Source organism: Mycothermus thermophilus, assembly GCF_041956435.1.
Source record: "Mycothermus thermophilus strain CBS 625.91 unplaced genomic scaffold VTJ04scaffold_7, whole genome shotgun sequence".
NCBI classification, from domain to species: Eukaryota; Fungi; Ascomycota; class Sordariomycetes; order Sordariales; family Chaetomiaceae; genus Mycothermus; species Mycothermus thermophilus.
The window spans coordinates 948,692-965,617 of NW_027191433.1; the positions used below are offsets into that span (position 1 = coordinate 948,692).

Consider the following 16,926-nt stretch of genomic DNA (forward strand, 5'->3'; position numbering starts at 1 on the left):
CACAATGAGCGACGACGACATGCGCGACCTGATCGATGGGGAGGCCGAGCTGAACGAAGAGGAGGATGAGGAGTCGTTTGACGACGACGCCGGCGAGGGCCACGATCGCGAGCGCAAGATCATCGACGATTCCAGCGAAGAGGAGGAAGACGACGAGGATGAGGAGGAAGCCAGAAGAGTACGCCACGCCCGCCCTACCCGCCTACCCGCTCAACCTCGCACCAACACACCTGACTGACTGACTGACTGACTGACCTCGTTGTTTTATCGGACAGATTCGAGAAGGTTTCATCGTAGATGAAGATGAAGAAGAGGAGGAGGAAGAGGAAGAAGAAGAGCGCGAGCGCCGCAAAAAGAAGAAGCGGCGGAGGGAGCATCGCGAAGAGGAAGAACTCGACGAAGAAGACCTTGACCTCATCGGCGAGGCCAATCCCGACTGGGAGCGCAGATCCCAGCCTCAGGTAGTCGCTCTCTCTCTTCCCCGATCCTGCGCGCCGCTCACCACGGCAGCGAGACTGACTGTGCATGCTAGACCAAGTTCAAGCGTCTGAAGCGCGGCCACCGCGATGAAGTCCGCGGCCACGAGCGTACCGGCCTCGCCGACATCTTCTCCGACGATGACGAGGACATGGGCGACGACCGCGCCTACGGTCGCTCGGGTCACCGCCAAGTCGACGAGTTCGAGGACTTCATCGAGGACGATTACCCCGAAGATGACGAGGAGCGCAACCAACGCCAAGAAGATTTGGAAGTGGCTCGGCCCCGAGATCGCGGCCTGGCCGTCGATACCACGGGCCTGGACAAGGACGCCCTTCACGACATGGAGCAGATCTTTGGCGATGGAAGCGACTACGACTGGGCGCTGCAGATGGAGGAGGAGGGAGAAGCCCAGGAGCGCGAGGAGCAGACCATCGAGCTCAAAGACGTCTTTGAGCCGTCGCAGCTGACAGAGAAGCTCCTGACCGATGAGGACAACCAGATCCGCCTTCTCGACGAGCCCGAACGCTTCCAGCTCGATCGGAAGCCTTTCAAGCAGCAGGAGACGTCGGCCGAATACTTCAAGGAGGAGGCCCGCTGGATTACGAATCTCATGTGGCCCAAGAAGCAATTGCCCCCTGATCTCCACGGCCCCTTCAACAAGGCCATCGGAAAGGTGCTCGAGTTCTTCATCATCGACGGCGTCGAGGTGCCTTACATCTTCCAGCACCGGAGAGACTACCTCATCCATGCCCGGAAGGTCAAGAACCCCGAGCACAAGGACAACCCGGATGCGCCCGAGTACACGGTCGACGCCGAGAAGCTCCTCAATCAGGACGACCTGTGGCGCATCTTGGAGCTCGACCTCAAGTTCCGCTCGCTCGTCGAGAAGAGGAGCGCCCTGGAGAAGTCGGTCAAGAGCTTGGAGGAGGTTGGCGTGCAGGACGAGGTCCTTCAAGACATGATCCCGCAGGCCGCCACTCTGGAAGAGCTCCAAGATCTTCAGGACTACCTCAACTTCCAGTACTCGGCTCAGCTCAAGGACATCGCTGCCCAGAGCAACGGCGCCTCGAGAGAGATGAAGCGTCCGGGCGCCAAGACGGCGCTCTTTGAGCGCATCCGCAAGTCCCAGGCGTACAAGTTCGTCAAGGCCCTGGGCATCTCGCCGGATCGTCTTGCCCAGAACGCCCTCCGCGAAGGCAAGAAGGTCTCGTCGGACGATGATCCCAAGCTCCCCATGGACCTGGCCGACGAGCTGGCGGATTCCGATTTCCCCACCGGCGACCAGGTCATCCATGCCGCGCGCCAGATGTACGCCGAGGAGCTCTTTGCCAGCCCTCGCATGCGCAAGTACTTCCGCGTCGGGTATTACAACATGGGCGTCGTGAGCTGCCGCCGGACCGAGAAGGGGCTGCGCAAGATTGACGAGTCGCACCCGTACTACGAGATCAAGTACCTCATCAACCACACCATTCCCGAGATCGCCCGCCGGCCCGAGATCTTCCTCAAGATGATGAAAGCCGAAGAGGAGGGCTTGGTGGAGGTGCACCTGAGCCTGGAGAACGAGCGCGAGTTCCGCAAGCAGCTCTTCAATGAATTCGCCTCGGACAACTTCAGCGAGCTCGCCGATGCGTGGAACGCCGAGCGCCAGAAAGTGTTCGATATCGCCTTCCCCAAGCTTGACAAGGTCATCTCCAAGGGCGTTAAGGATTCCCTCCGGACCGCGTGCCAGGAAGAATTGCTCAAGACGTGCCGCGAAGAGTACTTCCGCCGGCTGGACCAGGCGCCCCTGAAGCCCAAGGGCATGATCCTCGGCACCACGCCGCGCGTCCTGACCCTGTCGAACGGCATGGGCGACCCCAACCGCGACCCCATCGCCTGGGCCTGGGTCGAGGAGGATGGCCGCGTGGCAGACTACGGCAAGTTTGTCAACCTCGCCAGGGACGAGAGCCAGCGTGAGCAGTTCGCGAGACTGGTGCGCAAGAAGAACCCTGACGCCATCGGCATCTCGGGGTGGTCGGCCGACACGCACCGGCTGGTCAAGGACGTCGAGAGCATCATCAGCGAAAAGGGCTTGATGGGCCCCGAGTACGACGATCCCGACAGCAACGACTACCGCAGCGACCCCCTCGAAGTGGTCATTGTCAACGACGAGGTGGCGCGCCTCTACAAGGACAGCCCGCGCGGCGTCGCCGAGCACCCGACCTTGACCCCGCTCACGCGCTACTGCATCGCCTTGGCCCGGTACATGCAGAACCCGATGAAGGAGTATGCGGCGCTGGGGAAGGACGTGACCTCGCTTCTCATCCACCCGTACCAGCAGTACCTGCCGCAGGACAAGCTGCTCAAGCACCTCGAGACGGCCATGGTGGATATCGTCAACCTCTGCGGTGTGGACATCAACGAGGCCATTACGGATCCCTACACGGCCAACCTGCTGCCCTACGTCGCCGGTCTGGGGCCCCGCAAGGCGCAGCTCCTCATCAAGGGCGTCAACGCCAACGGCGGCGTCGTCACCTCGCGCGACGAGCTGGTGGGAGATCCGGAGCGCCACAAACTGCCGGTGCTGGGACCCAGGGTGTGGAACAACTGCGCCAGCTTCCTGTATATCGAGTACGACAGCGCCAATCCGGACTCGGACCCGCTGGACAACACTCGCATCCATCCCGAAGACTACGACCTAGCGCGCAAGGTGGCGGCGGATGCCCTGGGTCTGGACGAGGAAGACGTCAAGGCCGAGGTGGATGAGAACGGTCCGGGGGCCATCGTCCGCAAGCTCTTCAAGGACGAGGAGCAGGACAAGGTCAACGACCTCATTCTCGAGGAGTACGCCGAGCAGCTGGAGCGCGAGTACCAGCAGCGCAAGCGGGCGACGCTCGAGGCGATCCGGGCGGAGCTGCAGGGTCCGTTCGAGGAGCTGCGCAAGAACTTTGCCATGCTCAGCACAGACCAGATCTTCACCATGTTCACGGGCGAGACGCGCGACACGCTCACCGAGGGCATGATCGTGCCGGTCAACGTCCGGGTGACCAAGGACGACTTTGCCATCGTGAAGCTCGACTGCGGCATCGAGGGCCGGATCGAGGCGCACGAGGTATCGTACCGGCACTCGATCAAGGACATGCTGCAGGTGGGGCAGACGGTCCAGGCCAAGCTCATCGACATCAACCGCAAGGACTTTGTGTGCAAGCTGTCGATGCGCGAGGAGGAGCTGCGGCGGCCGTACCGGAAGCACTACGACTACGGGCGCGGGCAGTGGGACTACAAGCAGGAGGACGAGGACCGGGAGGCGCTGCGCGAGAAGGACAAGACGACGGGGCGCGCGCAGAGGGTCATCAAGCACCCGCTGTTCCGGCCGTTCAACGGCGTGCAGGCCGAGGAGTACCTGGGCGGCATGCCGCCGGGCGAGGTGGTGATCCGGCCGTCGTCGCTGGGCAACGACCACCTGACGGTGACGTGGAAGGTGGCGGACGGCGTGTACCAGCACATCGACGTGCTGGAGCTGCAGAAGGAGAACGAGTTCTCGGTGGGCAAGATCCTCCGGGTGGGCAGCAAGTACACGTACTCGGACCTGGACGAGCTCATTGTCGACCACGTCAAGGCCATGGCCAAGAAGGTGGAGGAGCTCATGCAGCACGAGAAGTTCCAGAAGGGGTCTCGGTCGGATCTCGGTAAGTTTTTTTGTTGTTACTCTCTTCAATCTCTACAGCTTGAGCTAACCAGACCGGTCCCAAACAGAAAAATGGCTCACCACGTACGTGGATGCCAACCCGAACCGGTCGACGTACGCGTTCTGCCTGGACCCCAAGCACCCGGGCTACTTTTTCCTGTGCTTCAAGGCGTCGCGCACGTCGCCGGTCAAGGCGTGGATGGTGCGCGTGGTGCCGCACGCGTACGAGCTCATGAAGAGCCAGTACCCGGACGTGCGCGCCCTGTGCAACGGGTTCAAGATGCGCTACCAGAGCGAGATGACCAAGCTGCAGCAGCAGGGTGGCCATCATCATCATGGCGGGCATGCCCCCGGGTACGCGGGACGCGTGGCGGGGAGGACGCATTGAGAAGGGTTATTTTCTGGTGGTTGTGTTTAATGTGGTTATTTACCTACCCAAGAGAGAGGTAATGGGGTTGGAGCTGGCAAGTGAACTACCTAGCTATTGTGTAAAAACAAAAGAAGAGATACTACTTTGGAACTGGGCATTTGGTAGTTAGAGATATAAGGAAGGGAAAGAGTCTACAGTTATCAGTCAGCCAGCAATTTAACAGGGCCGGGTGTTTTTGTCTTCCAGTCCGATGAATCAATGCATGTATAGCCCCTGAGTTGATGTCCCTGGGTAATAATCTGTGTCTTTGCTCACTAACTCACTTAACTCATCGCATCTTCAGAGCCGCAAACCACGGATGGTTTCTGTCCCTAGTTATTCATTCTCGGAAGCGCCCAGGGCGCTCCCATTAGCTGGGGGTGTCTCGTACGGTATATCGCCTCATGCAGCGGCTCCGTGGTGCGAGGGAGGATGGACTATTGTCAGAAATTTGTTCAGCCTGATGGGTTTTTGGCGTGTGCTATACAAACAGGACTGTTCCACCATGCTCGCCGCTGGGAAAGCGTCATGTTGAGGCGTGACTGATCCCCTGGCTGGGCAGCCTGCGTACGATGAGCAGTCTCTCTCATGCGTATGTGTCTAGCTGAGTGACATAAATTGAGTTGTTCCCCTTGGTGGTGAGCTACCTAGGTTTTTTGTGAGTTCGATATTCTGCCCCTCGAGCTATTCATTATCTTCTTTGGTTGATGTGTCTGTCGCGAATACCGGTGTGTTTGTGGCATTGATACGTTTTAGTATTCGTTCGCTCTCGCCGGTTTGCTGTGATAGTCCTGTCTGTTTTGTTGCTCGTTGGTTTCGGCGTGCTCCAGGTTACGATGGCTGGTTGCAGAGGGATAACCCGGGTCATCCTGTTCCTGTGTAAGTAGTAATACTCCCTGTCATAACTCAGGGTGGTGTCGGCGTGTTGGATTAATGGCTCTACCTAGTGATAACGGCGCATAATATTGTCTTCCTCCTCGGATCCTCTTCGCTGTCCATGATCCCTTACTCGGTGTACTATGTCGATGTGGAGCGTCTGGTTCGAGAAGTTCTCGACTTGAAGGCATCGTCGGATGACGTCAACAGCACCAGTCCTGCTCCTGGATATTCTTTGGGCCCGGACCAGCTGCCGACGAAGTGGGCGTTTGGGATGAGCGGTAAGGCACACTTACCACCTACTTCCCTGCTTACCTACTTACCTCTGTCTACCCCGACGTACGTTGATGGTCTCAGCCCGCTGACCCGTAGCACGACATGACCAACAGGACGCTGCGACTATTTCACCCTCACCTCCCCCTCCGACTCGTCTACCTCACCCGAGCCCGAGTCGTTGTATTGCCAGCGAGAATTCCTGCCTTCGCAAGACATCGCAACCGTCATCGAAGACGCCCTGCGCAACGGCTTCGAAAAGGCCCACCCCGTCTCCAACGACCCGGAGTACGTCATCAACAAGGTGCTTGACGTCTGGCGGTGGATTTTGGACCTCCCGTCGCTCCGGCACATCCCTCAACAGGCGCTCAAGGCGAGGATGTGGATGAGATCCAGCGCGGGGCTGACGATAGCGTCGGTCATATCGGACTTTCTCGGGCCGGGGATCACCATCAGTAAAGAGCTCAGCCATGGGAGGCTATTTCTCATATTTTTGATCCCGACGGTGTTGTCCGCGGCGGCGGTGGCGTGTGTGGTGCAGACGGCGAGGACGGGAATGGGAGGGCTATGGGAGGTGAATAAAGTTGGGTTTGCGTGGTTCGCGCCGGCGGTGGGTGCGGGGGTGTATGGGGTGGTATGTCTTGGGATTTGTGTGGATGGGATGGGGTGGTTCAGAAAGGAGAAGAAGGAAGAAATACTGGTGCCGGTGGTTGACGGGCCGGTGGAGAGAGTGAGTTGTAGCATTTCGATTAGAGAGCGGCGGCATATCTTTTGGTAGAGGCAAGGGTAATGGTCAAGCAGGCTCATTGGGGTCCGTTGGGTAGGGGGATGGTGTTGAAACGTTGAGAAGACACGAGGGTTAGATTGTTGGTGGTGCCAGGTACTCCGGGTCGCAGATGAAGGATGTCTGTTTGGTTGAAAACAAGATTCTCTCATAGGGTGCAGATTTGGGGAATGTGGCAGCTGAGGTGTACCTATCTACGCAGGGTACACAAAACTGAAAGAAATGCTGGGATGGTATAAAGGTGTCTCGTCTATCTCCGAGTATGAGAGCTTCCTCAAACTTACACAGTAAGAGCCTCCGGTACTCGGGGCCAGGAGTGTAAGAGGACATGACGGAGCAGCGGAGCAAGTCGAGTGTGACATTGAGGCGGGAGGCTGAAGAGTCCGATGTCCGGGATCATGTCGTGATGCTGGACGGGAGTCGGAGACTTTTCGCGATCTTTTCGCAGGGTTGTTTTTGTGATGGTTGACTTGTAAAAGGAGAAACTCACGAGGCATTCTGAGCGATTCACATGCCCTCCAAACATGGAACATGATGAGTTCCGCGTCATGCTGCCGTCACCAACGCTGAGGTTGTTGATGTTGCAGGACGCCCGATTCCCGATTCGTAGGGCTGACGAATGCGCCTGGTCGACGGCTCAGCCTTCTTGGCAGTGATCATGGGCTGCCTGCTTGGCAACAGCCAGGGGTTTACTTAGTGCACAGTAAGTACTAATACACAGTAAATTGGACCCACTGGATCGGGTTTCCGGAGACGCCTAACAGCCCGACCCGACGCGGCACGGGCTCGGGAAGGAGCAACACGGGGACTTGGGGCTGGGGTCCCGCGTCAGGGTCAGGGTGGTGGTCAGGGTGGTGTTCAGGGTCCCTGGCTCCACGTCGTCAGGTCCGTCGGGCCAAGTCGAGTCTTCGCAGCATTCTTCGACACTTTGACATGGCAGGGAGTTTCGGGTGCCGCTTGAAACAAACAACTGACAACTCCAACAAAAAAAGTCCCAGCTCCTCCTCCAGTCTCCAGATCACTCCAGCCCAGCACTCGACCATTGCGTGTTGCTTCACATTCATTGACTCTCTTTGTTTACGCGTATCATTGCATTGACTTCACTTGATTGCTTTGGGCATTGGTGCAGCTTTCTTTCGTTCCATCTCATCCCCGAACCCGAGTCCCTTGCCTCGACCTCCGGATACTTTACCCCTCCAGCATTTGATGCACCTTTGCGACCCTGCTGCCAACCACAACAAACAACCACAACCAGAAATCTCTCATTTCCTGCGCAACCGACCCAAATCCCGGCTAGCCCCGAGGCTCGAGGCGCACCATGGCCGGCATTGAGCAGTTGGAAATTCACAGCAAGGTGGGTGGTGTTGAGACGCCGCGTCGGGCTCCGAGACAAGTCTACTGACGCTCGGGACACTCCCTGCACAGGCCTACATTGTTCGATGGGTCAAGGTCGACGCTGGCCATACCATATCATGGAGCGTCCAGCCACACAAGAAGTCAATGTATGCCACTTCCACCCGTCCTCCACGGCCAACCCCTCCGCTGACCTCGCTGACCGTCTCCCGCTAGAAACTTCGCCATTGTTAAGCACCCCGGCACCGGCGGCACCAACCTCATCTCCCACCTCGATGATGGCGGCAACATCGAGCAGCCCGACGGCGCCGTCGAGTCGAAACCAGGCGGTCTCTTCGCCAAACGCGAGGCCAGCACCGCCCAGGACCAGCTGGCCAAGAAGGGCTTCATCCCCATAAAGTGGTACGGCAAATGCGAGGCCGACAAGGTGTCGGTTGGCACCTACGACGTCACCGAGGGCGGCATGTTCGGTCTAGTCTTCGACAACACATTCTCCAAGCAAACCTCCAAGACCGCCACCTTCGTCCTGCTCACCTACCCGACCGGTGCCCCGCCCCAGACGACCCGTCACCTTCCGAACCTCCAGGCCGGCTCCGCCGCCACCGCCAGCCGGTCGAGCCTGGGCAAGAACACCAGCAGCCCCAATTTTGGCGCCGCTGCGTCCGAGTCGGTCGATAGCCTGCATAGCGGAAGCGTCACGCGCGGCCGGGCCGTGTCGGCCGGCGGGAAGAGCGACGGCGGGCTGCCGCCCTCGTACCATGTCGGTGTCTTGCTCAAGAGGAGGCGCAAAAAGGGACAGGGATACGCCAGGCGCTTCTTCTCGCTCGACTACACGACGTGCACGCTTTCGTACTACCACAGTCGCACCTCGTCGGCGCTACGCGGCGCCATCCCCCTCAGCCTGGCGGCCATCGCGGCCGACGAGCGCCGGCGCGAGATCACCATCGACTCGGGCGCCGAGGTGTGGCATTTGAAGGCTTCCAACGCCAAGGAGTTCGCCGATTGGGCCCGCGCCCTCGAACGCGCGAGCAAGATCGCCCGGGGTTTGGAGGCGTCGATCGTGGTCGAGGACACTTCGCCTGTGAGCCGGCCGACGCAGCCGGCCCAGACGGCTGTTCGCAGCCCCCAGCAAGCAGAGGAAGAGAGGGATTGGCAGCACGTCGAGGCCCTGGTGAGCCGGATCGTCGGAACCAGGGACGCTCTGCGTCGGTTGGTCAAGGACATGGAGGCGACGAAGCAGTCACCGCCCGGCCCGGCCAACCACGCTTCTTACCTGGCTCCGTCGACCCCGACCGTCCCCGAAGACTCGGATGGCTCCCCCGCCGCGCAGCCCGACAAGAGGCCGTTCTGGAAGCGCAAGGCGAGCAGCTCGTCGTCTCCGATGACGCCGCAGTCGTACCAAACGGCGGCGTCCTCGTCGACGTCGCTCGCCGTTCCGACGCCCACCGGTTCTGCCGCGGCCCCGTCCCCGAACGGAGCCAAGTCGTACGGCGCTCTCCAGCAGCAGAGTGACAGGGATACCTACGAGAACTGCGCCGCGTTGCTCAAGGATTTGGATTCGGTGGTGGTGGAGTTCTCGGCTCTGCTCACCAGCAGCAAGCGGAGGCGGACCGCGCTCGCCGTGCCGTCGCTGCCGGTGGCGGAGTCGAGGAGGAGTATGGAGTCGACCGCGTCGACGTTGGACGAGTTCTTTGACGCCGAGGCGGGCGATCTGTCCGAGTCGCAGAACCAGCTCGTCATCATCAACCACCAGAGCGAGGAGGATGCGGCGGGCTCGGACGCCGAGGCCGAGGAGGAAGAGGTAGTCTCGATCCACGAGTCGTCCTCGGCCCTGTCGGATGAAGAGGACGAGGTGCATGCCGGCGACGACGCCGGGAATCTGTTCCCCGTCAAGCCCAAATCCTTGGCGCCCCTGCCGCTATCCGACGCGGTGGTGCGGCGAAAGACGATCCCTCCGGCCAAGGTGCCGCCGCCCAGCCTGATCGCTTTCGTGCGCAAAAATGTCGGCAAGGACCTCAGCACCATCTCGATGCCCGTGTCGGCCAACGAGCCGACGTCGTTGCTCCAGCGCATGGCCGAGCAGCTCGAGTACGCGCAGTTGCTGGACGAGGCGGCGCAGCAGAAGCAGCCGGCGCAGCGGCTCCTGCGCGTCGCCGCCTTCGCTGTGTCCAACTTTAGCAGCGGCCGCGCCAAGGAGCGCGCAATGCGCAAGCCGTTTAATCCGCTCCTCGGCGAGACGTTCGAGCTGGTGCGCACCGACGCCGAGGTGCCCGGCGGGTTCCGCTTGCTGGTCGAGAAGGTGACGCACCGCCCTGTGCGCCTCGCCATGCAGGCCGACAGCGCGCGGTGGAGCTTTGCGCAGTCGCCCGCGCCGAGCCAAAAGTTCTGGGGCAAGAGCGCCGAGCTGACCACGGACGGCCGGGTCCGGGTGAGCCTGCACCTGCCGGACGGGACGGACGAGCACTACAGCTGGACGACGGCGACGGTGTTTTTGCGCAACGTGGTGATGGGCGAGAAGTACGTGGAGCCGGTGGGCGTGATGCACGTGTGCAATGACAGCACGGGGGCCAAGGCGGCGGTCGAGTTCCGGTCCAAGGGCGTGTTTGGCGGCCGCGGCGAGGAGGTGCAGGTCGAGCTGTACGGTCCCGATGGCTCGCACGCCGGGTTGTCGCTCACCGGCACCTGGACCGGCTCGCTGCGCGCCAACCCAGGAGGGCAGGAAATCTGGCGCGTCGGAAGCCTGGTGGATAACGCGGCCAACACGTACGGGCTGACCACGTTTGCCGCGTCGCTCAACGAGATCACGCCCATCGAAAAGGGCCGGCTGCCGCCGACGGATTGCCGGCTCCGTCCGGACCAGAGGCTCATGGAGCAGGGGGATCTGGACCAGGCGGAGGAGTGGAAGGTGAGGTTGGAGGAGGCGCAGCGCAGGCGCCGGAGGGAGATGGAAGAGCGCGGCGAGGAGCATAGGCCGAGGTGGTTTGTGAAGGTGGCGACGGGGCCGGACGGGGAGGAGGTGTGGAAGTTGAAGGGCGGGAAGGATGGGTATTGGGAGGAGCGGGCGAAGGGGGTGTGGACGGGGGTGATGGATTTGTTTGATGCTTAAGGGCCTGACTACTTGGGGACTTACCTATCTAGCTAGGTGCCTACATAGTACGCCCTCTGGAAAGGGATGAGCAAGCGGGCGGTTTTGGCAAAGGGGATAGAGGGCGTTTAGACTTGAGTAGAGGATTCGGTTTGGTTTGAGAGTGCGGTTGGTTTTTTGTGTGTTTTTCTATCATACCCAGTCAAGACAAAACCTTCCGTCCTGTTGCAAAAGCTGGTGTATGTATGCGCAAATCTATGTACTACTCCTTGGTCACCTCCCAAGACCTACCTAGGTAGGAACAGGACTTTATCTGCAGGGCAACCGGGCGAGTGACGGAACCCACGCGGCCGAGAGCGGGGCACAAGGCTCGGAGCTCCACGGCCCCTCTTCCCCCCGCTCGTCTGATGACATATCCTACGGTAGATCCAGTGTCTCCGGCCTTCGGTCCGGCTCTTTCTTGGAATTCTGTCCCACCACATGGTACAACACACTTGTACAACAAACCTCTGATTTGTTGGAGTGTGTTTCTTCATAGCCTCGGTCTGGGGTGTTTACTCGAGATTGGAAGGTTTCAAAAGTGTGAAGAGAGAGAAAAAGGGACAAGAGAGGGAACTGGGACAGAAGTTGCTTGAGGTTGTTTTGAGGTGAGGACTACTAGGTAACTTGATTTGACTCGGGAGGTGAGATGTGAGGTTGTTGTTGTCACTGATGCTGACTATCTGCTCAAGATTCAGAGTTGAGGTCCGTCTAGTCGGCTTCTTACGGTTTCTCGCACCCGTTTGGAACTACAGAGTACCCCTGACGACTAGCATCAGCAAACAAACAACGCAACTTACTCCTGCTCCACCACACCACATTGCCAACAACCTTACCACCTCCTATCCCGTCAATACCTGCCAGGGGATATCTAACTAAACACCTTAGTCATCCAGCTCCTCTCTACCTAGATACTCCTCCCAGAACCAACAAACACACCCACAATGGCTGCCCCCGCCACCCAACCCCCGCGGGGCATCCGCATCGCCATCGACCGCGGCGGCACCTTCACCGACTGCGTCGGCACCTGTCCCGGGCGCGACGACGTCGTGATCAAGCTCCTGTCCGAAGACCCGGCCAACTACGCCGACGCGCCGCTCGAAGGCATCCGGCGGATCGTGTCGCATTTCTCCGGGCGCGAGATCCCGCGCGGCGAGCCGCTCGACACGAGCCTGATCGACTCGATCCGCATGGGCACCACCGTCGCGACCAACGCGTTGTTGGAACGGAAAGGCGAGAAGATGGCGTTGGTGGTGACGAAAGGGTTTCGGGATTGCTTGGTCATTGGGAATCAGAGTCGGCCCGAGATTTTTGATCTGGCGATTCGGAAGCCGGAGGTGTTGTATAAGGCTGTGGTGGAGGTGGAGGAGCGGGTGACGCTGGAGGATTATGCGGAGGATCCGGAGCGGAAGGTGACGAGGGTGGATGTGAAGGTGGGTACGGAGGAGGCGAGGACGGCGGAGGTGGTGATGGGGACCAGCGGGGAGGCGGTTCGGATTTTGAAGAGGTTGAGCAGGGAGGAGGTGAGGGAGAAGTTGAAGGAGGTGTTTGACCAGGGGATTCGGAGCGTGGCGGTTTGCTTGATGCACGGGTATACGTTCCCGGATCATGAGCGGTTGGTTGGCGAGGTGGCGAGGGAAGTTGGGTTCGAGCATGTTTCGTTGAGTCATGAGTTGATGCCCATGATTAAGTTGGTCCCCAGGGCGACGTCGGTGTGTGCGGATGCGTATTTGACGCCGACGATTAAGCGGTATATTGAGGGGTTTCAGAAGGGGTTTGCGGGCGGGAGGTTGGGGACGAAGAGCGTGTTGTCCTCGTCGTCGGATGGCGGGGAGGCACCCAAGGGGGCCAGGTGCGAGTTTATGCAGAGCGACGGTGGGCTGGTGGACGTGGACCGGTTCACGGGGCTGCGCGCCATCCTCTCCGGACCGGCCGGCGGCGTGGTCGGCTACGCCATGACCTCGTGGGACGACAAGACGCGGATCCCCGTCATCGGCTTCGACATGGGCGGCACCAGCACCGACGTGTCGCGCTACGGCGAGGGCCGCTACGACCACACCTTCGAGACCACCACGGCCGGCGTCACCATTCAGAGCCCCCAGCTCGACATCAACACCGTCGCTGCCGGCGGCGGGTCTATGCTCTTCTTCCGCAACGGCCTGTTCGTCGTGGGGCCGGAGTCGGCCGGCGCTCATCCCGGTCCGGCGTGCTACAGAAAGGGAGGGCCCGCGACCGTGACGGATGCGAATTTGGTTTTGGGCAGGCTGTTGCCGGATTTCTTCCCCAAGATTTTTGGACCAAAAGAAAACGAGGGGTTGGACCCCGATGCCAGCCGGCGCGTGCTCCAGGCGCTGGCGGACCAGATCGCTCGCGAGACGGGCAAGGAGCTGGATGTGGACGAGGTCGCGTACGGGTTCCTCAAGGTGGCCAACGAGGCCATGACCCGGCCGATCCGCAGTATCACCGAGGCGAAAGGCCACGACGTGTCCAAGCACCGCCTGGCGACGTTTGGCGGCGCGGGCGGGCAGCACGCCGTCGCCATCGCCGAGGCGCTGGGCATCAAGCAGATCTTGATCCATCGCTACTCGTCCGTGCTGTCGGCGTACGGCATGGCGCTGGCGGATGTGGTTGACGAGCGCCAGGAGCCTGAGTCGGCCGTCTGGAGCACCGCGCCCGAGGTGGTTGACGGGCTGAAGCGCAAGCTCGAGGCGCTCAAGGAGAGGTCGCGCCAGGCGCTGCGCGAACAGGGGTTTGAGGACGGCGATATGGTGTTTGAGGAGTACCTCAACATGCGGTATCGCGGGACCGAGTCGGCGCTGATGATCGTCAAGCCCGACGACTGGGACTACGGCGCCGCGTTTGTCGACCACCACCGCTACGAGTTCGGGTTTACGTTGGACGGCCGCGACATTATTGTGGATGACGTGCGCGTCCGCGGCATTGGCAAGAGCTTCCGCTACGAGGAGAAGAGCGTTGACGAGCAGCTGGCGGTGGTGGTTCGTCGGGAGGTTGACGTGGCAGCGAAGAAGCACTCGACGGCCAACGTCTACTTCGAGGGCGGCCGTCGCGAGACGCCCGTCTTCAAGCTCGGCGACCTTACGGTTGGCGATGTTATCCGCGGTCCGGCCATGCTCGCCGACGGCACCCAGACCATCGTGGTGACGCCCAACGCCACGGCGCTCGTGCTCAAGACTCACGTCGTCATCGACGTCGCGTCGGAGACTTCTTCCTCCAAGGACGAGGCCGAGCAACAGACCCGCGAAGTCGACCCCATCATGCTCAGCATCTTCAGCCACCGCTTCATGGCCATCGCCGAGCAGATGGGCCGCGCCCTGCAAAAGACCAGCGTCAGCACCAACGTCAAGGAGCGTCTCGACTTCTCGTGCGCCATCTTCGACGCTTCGGGCGGGCTCGTGGCCAACGCGCCGCATCTCCCCGTGCATCTGGGTTCCATGTCGACGTGCGTCCGGCGGCAGGCCGAGATCTGGAAGGGCAAGCTTCGCAAGGGCGACGTCATCATCACCAACCACCCGTCCTACGGCGGCACCCACCTGCCCGACGTGACCCTCATCTCGCCCGCCTTCAACGAGGCCGGCACCGAAATCATGTTTTACGCCGCCTCTCGCGCCCACCACGCCGACATTGGCGGCATCACGGCGGGCAGCATGCCGCCGCACTCGCGCGAGCTGTGGCAGGAGGGCGCGGCCATCAAGAGCGAGAAGCTGGTGACCGAGGGGCGCTTCAACGAGGCCCGCGTCGTCGAGCTCTTTTACGAAGAACCCGCGCGCAAGCCGGGCTGCAGCGGCACGCGGTGCCTGGCCGACAACACCAACGACCTGCGCGCCCAGGTGTCGGCCAACAAGAAGGGCATCTCGCTGATCGAGGCGTTGATGGCCGAGTACGGCGAGGCCACCGTCCAGTTCTACATGCTCGCGATCCAGCGCAACGCCGAGCTGCAGGTCCGCCACCTCCTGCGTACCGTGCATGACCGCTTCCAGGGCCGCGAGCTGGCGGCCGAGGATTTCATGGACGACGGCAGCCCGATCCGCCTGCGCATCGCCATCGACCGCGACAAGGGGGAGGCCGTGTTCGACTTCGCCGGCACGGGCCCGGAAGTGTACGGCAACATCAACGCGCCCGAACCGATTACCTACTCGGCCATCATCTACGCCCTGCGGTGCATGATCTCGGACGACATCCCGCTCAACCAGGGCTGCCTGGCGCCCATCAAGGTGCTCATCCCGCCGAAATCGCTTCTTTCTCCGTCCGACAACGCCGCCGTCGTCGGCGGCAACGTGCTCACCTCGCAGCGCATCACCGACGTCATCTTCCGCGCCTTCGAGGCGTGCGCGGCGAGTCAGGGGGATTGCAACAACCTCACGTTTGGCTTCGGCGGGAACTCGTCCACCGGCGCCCCTTCAGGTGAAAAACCCGTCCCCGGCTTTGGCTACTACGAAACCATCGCCGGCGGCTCCGGCGCCGGCCCGACCTGGGAGGGCACCGACGGCGTGCACGTGCACATGACCAACACGCGGATTACCGACGCCGAGATTTTCGAGCGGCGCTACCCGGTCATCTTACGGGAATTTAGCATCCGCCGCGGGTCGGGCGGCAAGGGCCAGCATCGTGGTGGTGATGGCGTGGTCAGGGACATCGAGTTCCGCATCCCCTTGCAGGTGTCCATCCTCAGCGAGCGCAGGGTGTATCGGCCGTACGGCATGCACGGCGGCGAGCCGGGACAGTGCGGGCTGAATTTGTGGGTGAGGAAGGTCAAGAAGGCGAGTTGGGAGCGGAGTCTGAAGAAGCTACAGCTTGAGCACGACGGGGTTTCTTCTACTGTTGGACAGGAGACTGAGGAAGAAGAAGAGTGGGAAGAGAGGTACATCAACCTCGGCGCAAAGAACAGCGCGCCCATGCAGGCCGGCGACCGCATCATCATCATGACTCCCGGGGGCGGCGCCTGGGGGAAGGAAGGCGAGCCCAAGGCCCTGGCGGGGGGAGATACGCGGCAGCAGGTGGATGCGAAGCACGCGTGGAAGAAGGGGTCGCATGCCGCGAGGGAGGAGTTGGCGCTTCAGGCGTGAGTAGTACTGAGTACGAGTCAGGTAGGTAAGGAGAGTTGCTGTGTTGGATGTTAGGGGTTGAGTAGTTAGGGGGTTGTGAAGGAGTGAGGCGAAGGGGGATGTTGTCGGGATGGATGATTTTTTTTTCTGTCTCTGTTTTGGGCTCTTCTCTTGTTCTTAAATGATTAACGAGTATTTCCTCTTGATCCCTTATCTACCTAGTCTTTATGTAGCTTGTATTTCCATCAAACAAATATCATTTCATAACCAGCTGGAAAGCACCTCTTCTTACTCATACATACAATACTTGGTGTGTGGCACGCCCGAGGCGCTATATCAGGTGGACTGACGATGGCAGCATCGACGGATTCCTTTTGTTGTAACACGGTGATATAAAACCCACAAACTCAATTCCCATCTCGCTCCGTAGCAGTACTCCACACAAGACTCGACTCGCCCAATACCAACAACCACCATTACCCTTCCCCCATTCTATTAACAAAGTACACGCTTGTATCCCATCCCATCCCATCATATCCCATGAATGTTTGAAAAAAGAAGACATGTCATATGACTGACTGAATCCACCCATCATGGATTGCCACAACGGCCTACGCTTGTTCCAGCTCATGCAACGCTTTCCACCCCGTCCTTCCTCGTCCGCTCTTCCGGAATTAGCACCATACGTAACCCGGAAGAAGCCCGGCCGCCAGTAAAAGAAGCCCATGAATTCTACGCTCGCCAGGATGATGATGGGCGAGCGGCCGCCGCTCGTGTCACTGGCAAGTTGCTGCCATATCCGTCTCTAAGTATCAGATCAGGTACCCAGGTACGTCAGAGTTGGGGGGCACTTCGTACTGCAGCCTCTCGTCCATCTATCGCTGTGGCCGGTTGCAT

General features: G+C 60.5%; 6 protein-coding genes across 6 annotated transcripts; 5 read left to right on the forward strand and 1 right to left on the reverse strand.

The window, feature by feature from the left end:
- Nucleotides 1–4: 4 nt before the first annotated feature.
- On the forward strand, nucleotides 5–4,535 carry VTJ04DRAFT_9879 (uncharacterized protein; the record flags this gene model as incomplete). The annotated part of the gene is made up of 4 exons (XM_069368473.1): nucleotides 5–178; nucleotides 276–461; nucleotides 533–4,148; nucleotides 4,216–4,535. 4 exons carry the CDS (start codon nucleotides 5–7, stop codon nucleotides 4,533–4,535), a joined length of 4,296 nt encoding a protein of 1,431 aa, XP_069214614.1.
- A 1,018-nt stretch (nucleotides 4,536–5,553) lies between these two features.
- VTJ04DRAFT_9880 (uncharacterized protein) lies at nucleotides 5,554–7,421 on the forward strand (the record flags this gene model as incomplete). Its single annotated transcript, XM_069368475.1, has 3 exons — nucleotides 5,554–5,713; nucleotides 5,822–6,339; nucleotides 7,254–7,421. 3 exons carry the CDS (start codon nucleotides 5,554–5,556, stop codon nucleotides 7,419–7,421), a joined length of 846 nt encoding a protein of 281 aa, XP_069214615.1.
- Nucleotides 7,422–7,807: 386 nt separating this feature from the next.
- Nucleotides 7,808–10,948, forward strand: VTJ04DRAFT_9881 (uncharacterized protein; the record flags this gene model as incomplete). The annotated part of the gene is made up of 3 exons (XM_069368476.1): nucleotides 7,808–7,843; nucleotides 7,915–7,991; nucleotides 8,059–10,948. 3 exons carry the CDS (start codon nucleotides 7,808–7,810, stop codon nucleotides 10,946–10,948), a joined length of 3,003 nt encoding a protein of 1,000 aa, XP_069214616.1.
- A 386-nt stretch (nucleotides 10,949–11,334) lies between these two features.
- On the forward strand, nucleotides 11,335–11,845 carry VTJ04DRAFT_9882 (uncharacterized protein; the record flags this gene model as incomplete). Its single annotated transcript, XM_069368477.1, has 3 exons — nucleotides 11,335–11,410; nucleotides 11,466–11,574; nucleotides 11,659–11,845. The coding sequence occupies 3 exons, from the start codon at nucleotides 11,335–11,337 to the stop codon at nucleotides 11,843–11,845; spliced, it is 372 nt and encodes a 123-aa protein (XP_069214617.1).
- A 65-nt stretch (nucleotides 11,846–11,910) lies between these two features.
- On the forward strand, nucleotides 11,911–16,050 carry VTJ04DRAFT_9883 (uncharacterized protein; the record flags this gene model as incomplete). The annotated part of the gene is made up of 1 exon (XM_069368478.1): nucleotides 11,911–16,050. One exon carries the CDS (start codon nucleotides 11,911–11,913, stop codon nucleotides 16,048–16,050), a length of 4,140 nt encoding a protein of 1,379 aa, XP_069214618.1.
- A 310-nt stretch (nucleotides 16,051–16,360) lies between these two features.
- Nucleotides 16,361–16,926, reverse strand: VTJ04DRAFT_9884 (uncharacterized protein; the record flags this gene model as incomplete). Its single annotated transcript, XM_069368479.1, has 2 exons — nucleotides 16,361–16,834; nucleotides 16,888–16,926. The coding sequence occupies 2 exons, from the start codon at nucleotides 16,924–16,926 to the stop codon at nucleotides 16,361–16,363; spliced, it is 513 nt and encodes a 170-aa protein (XP_069214619.1).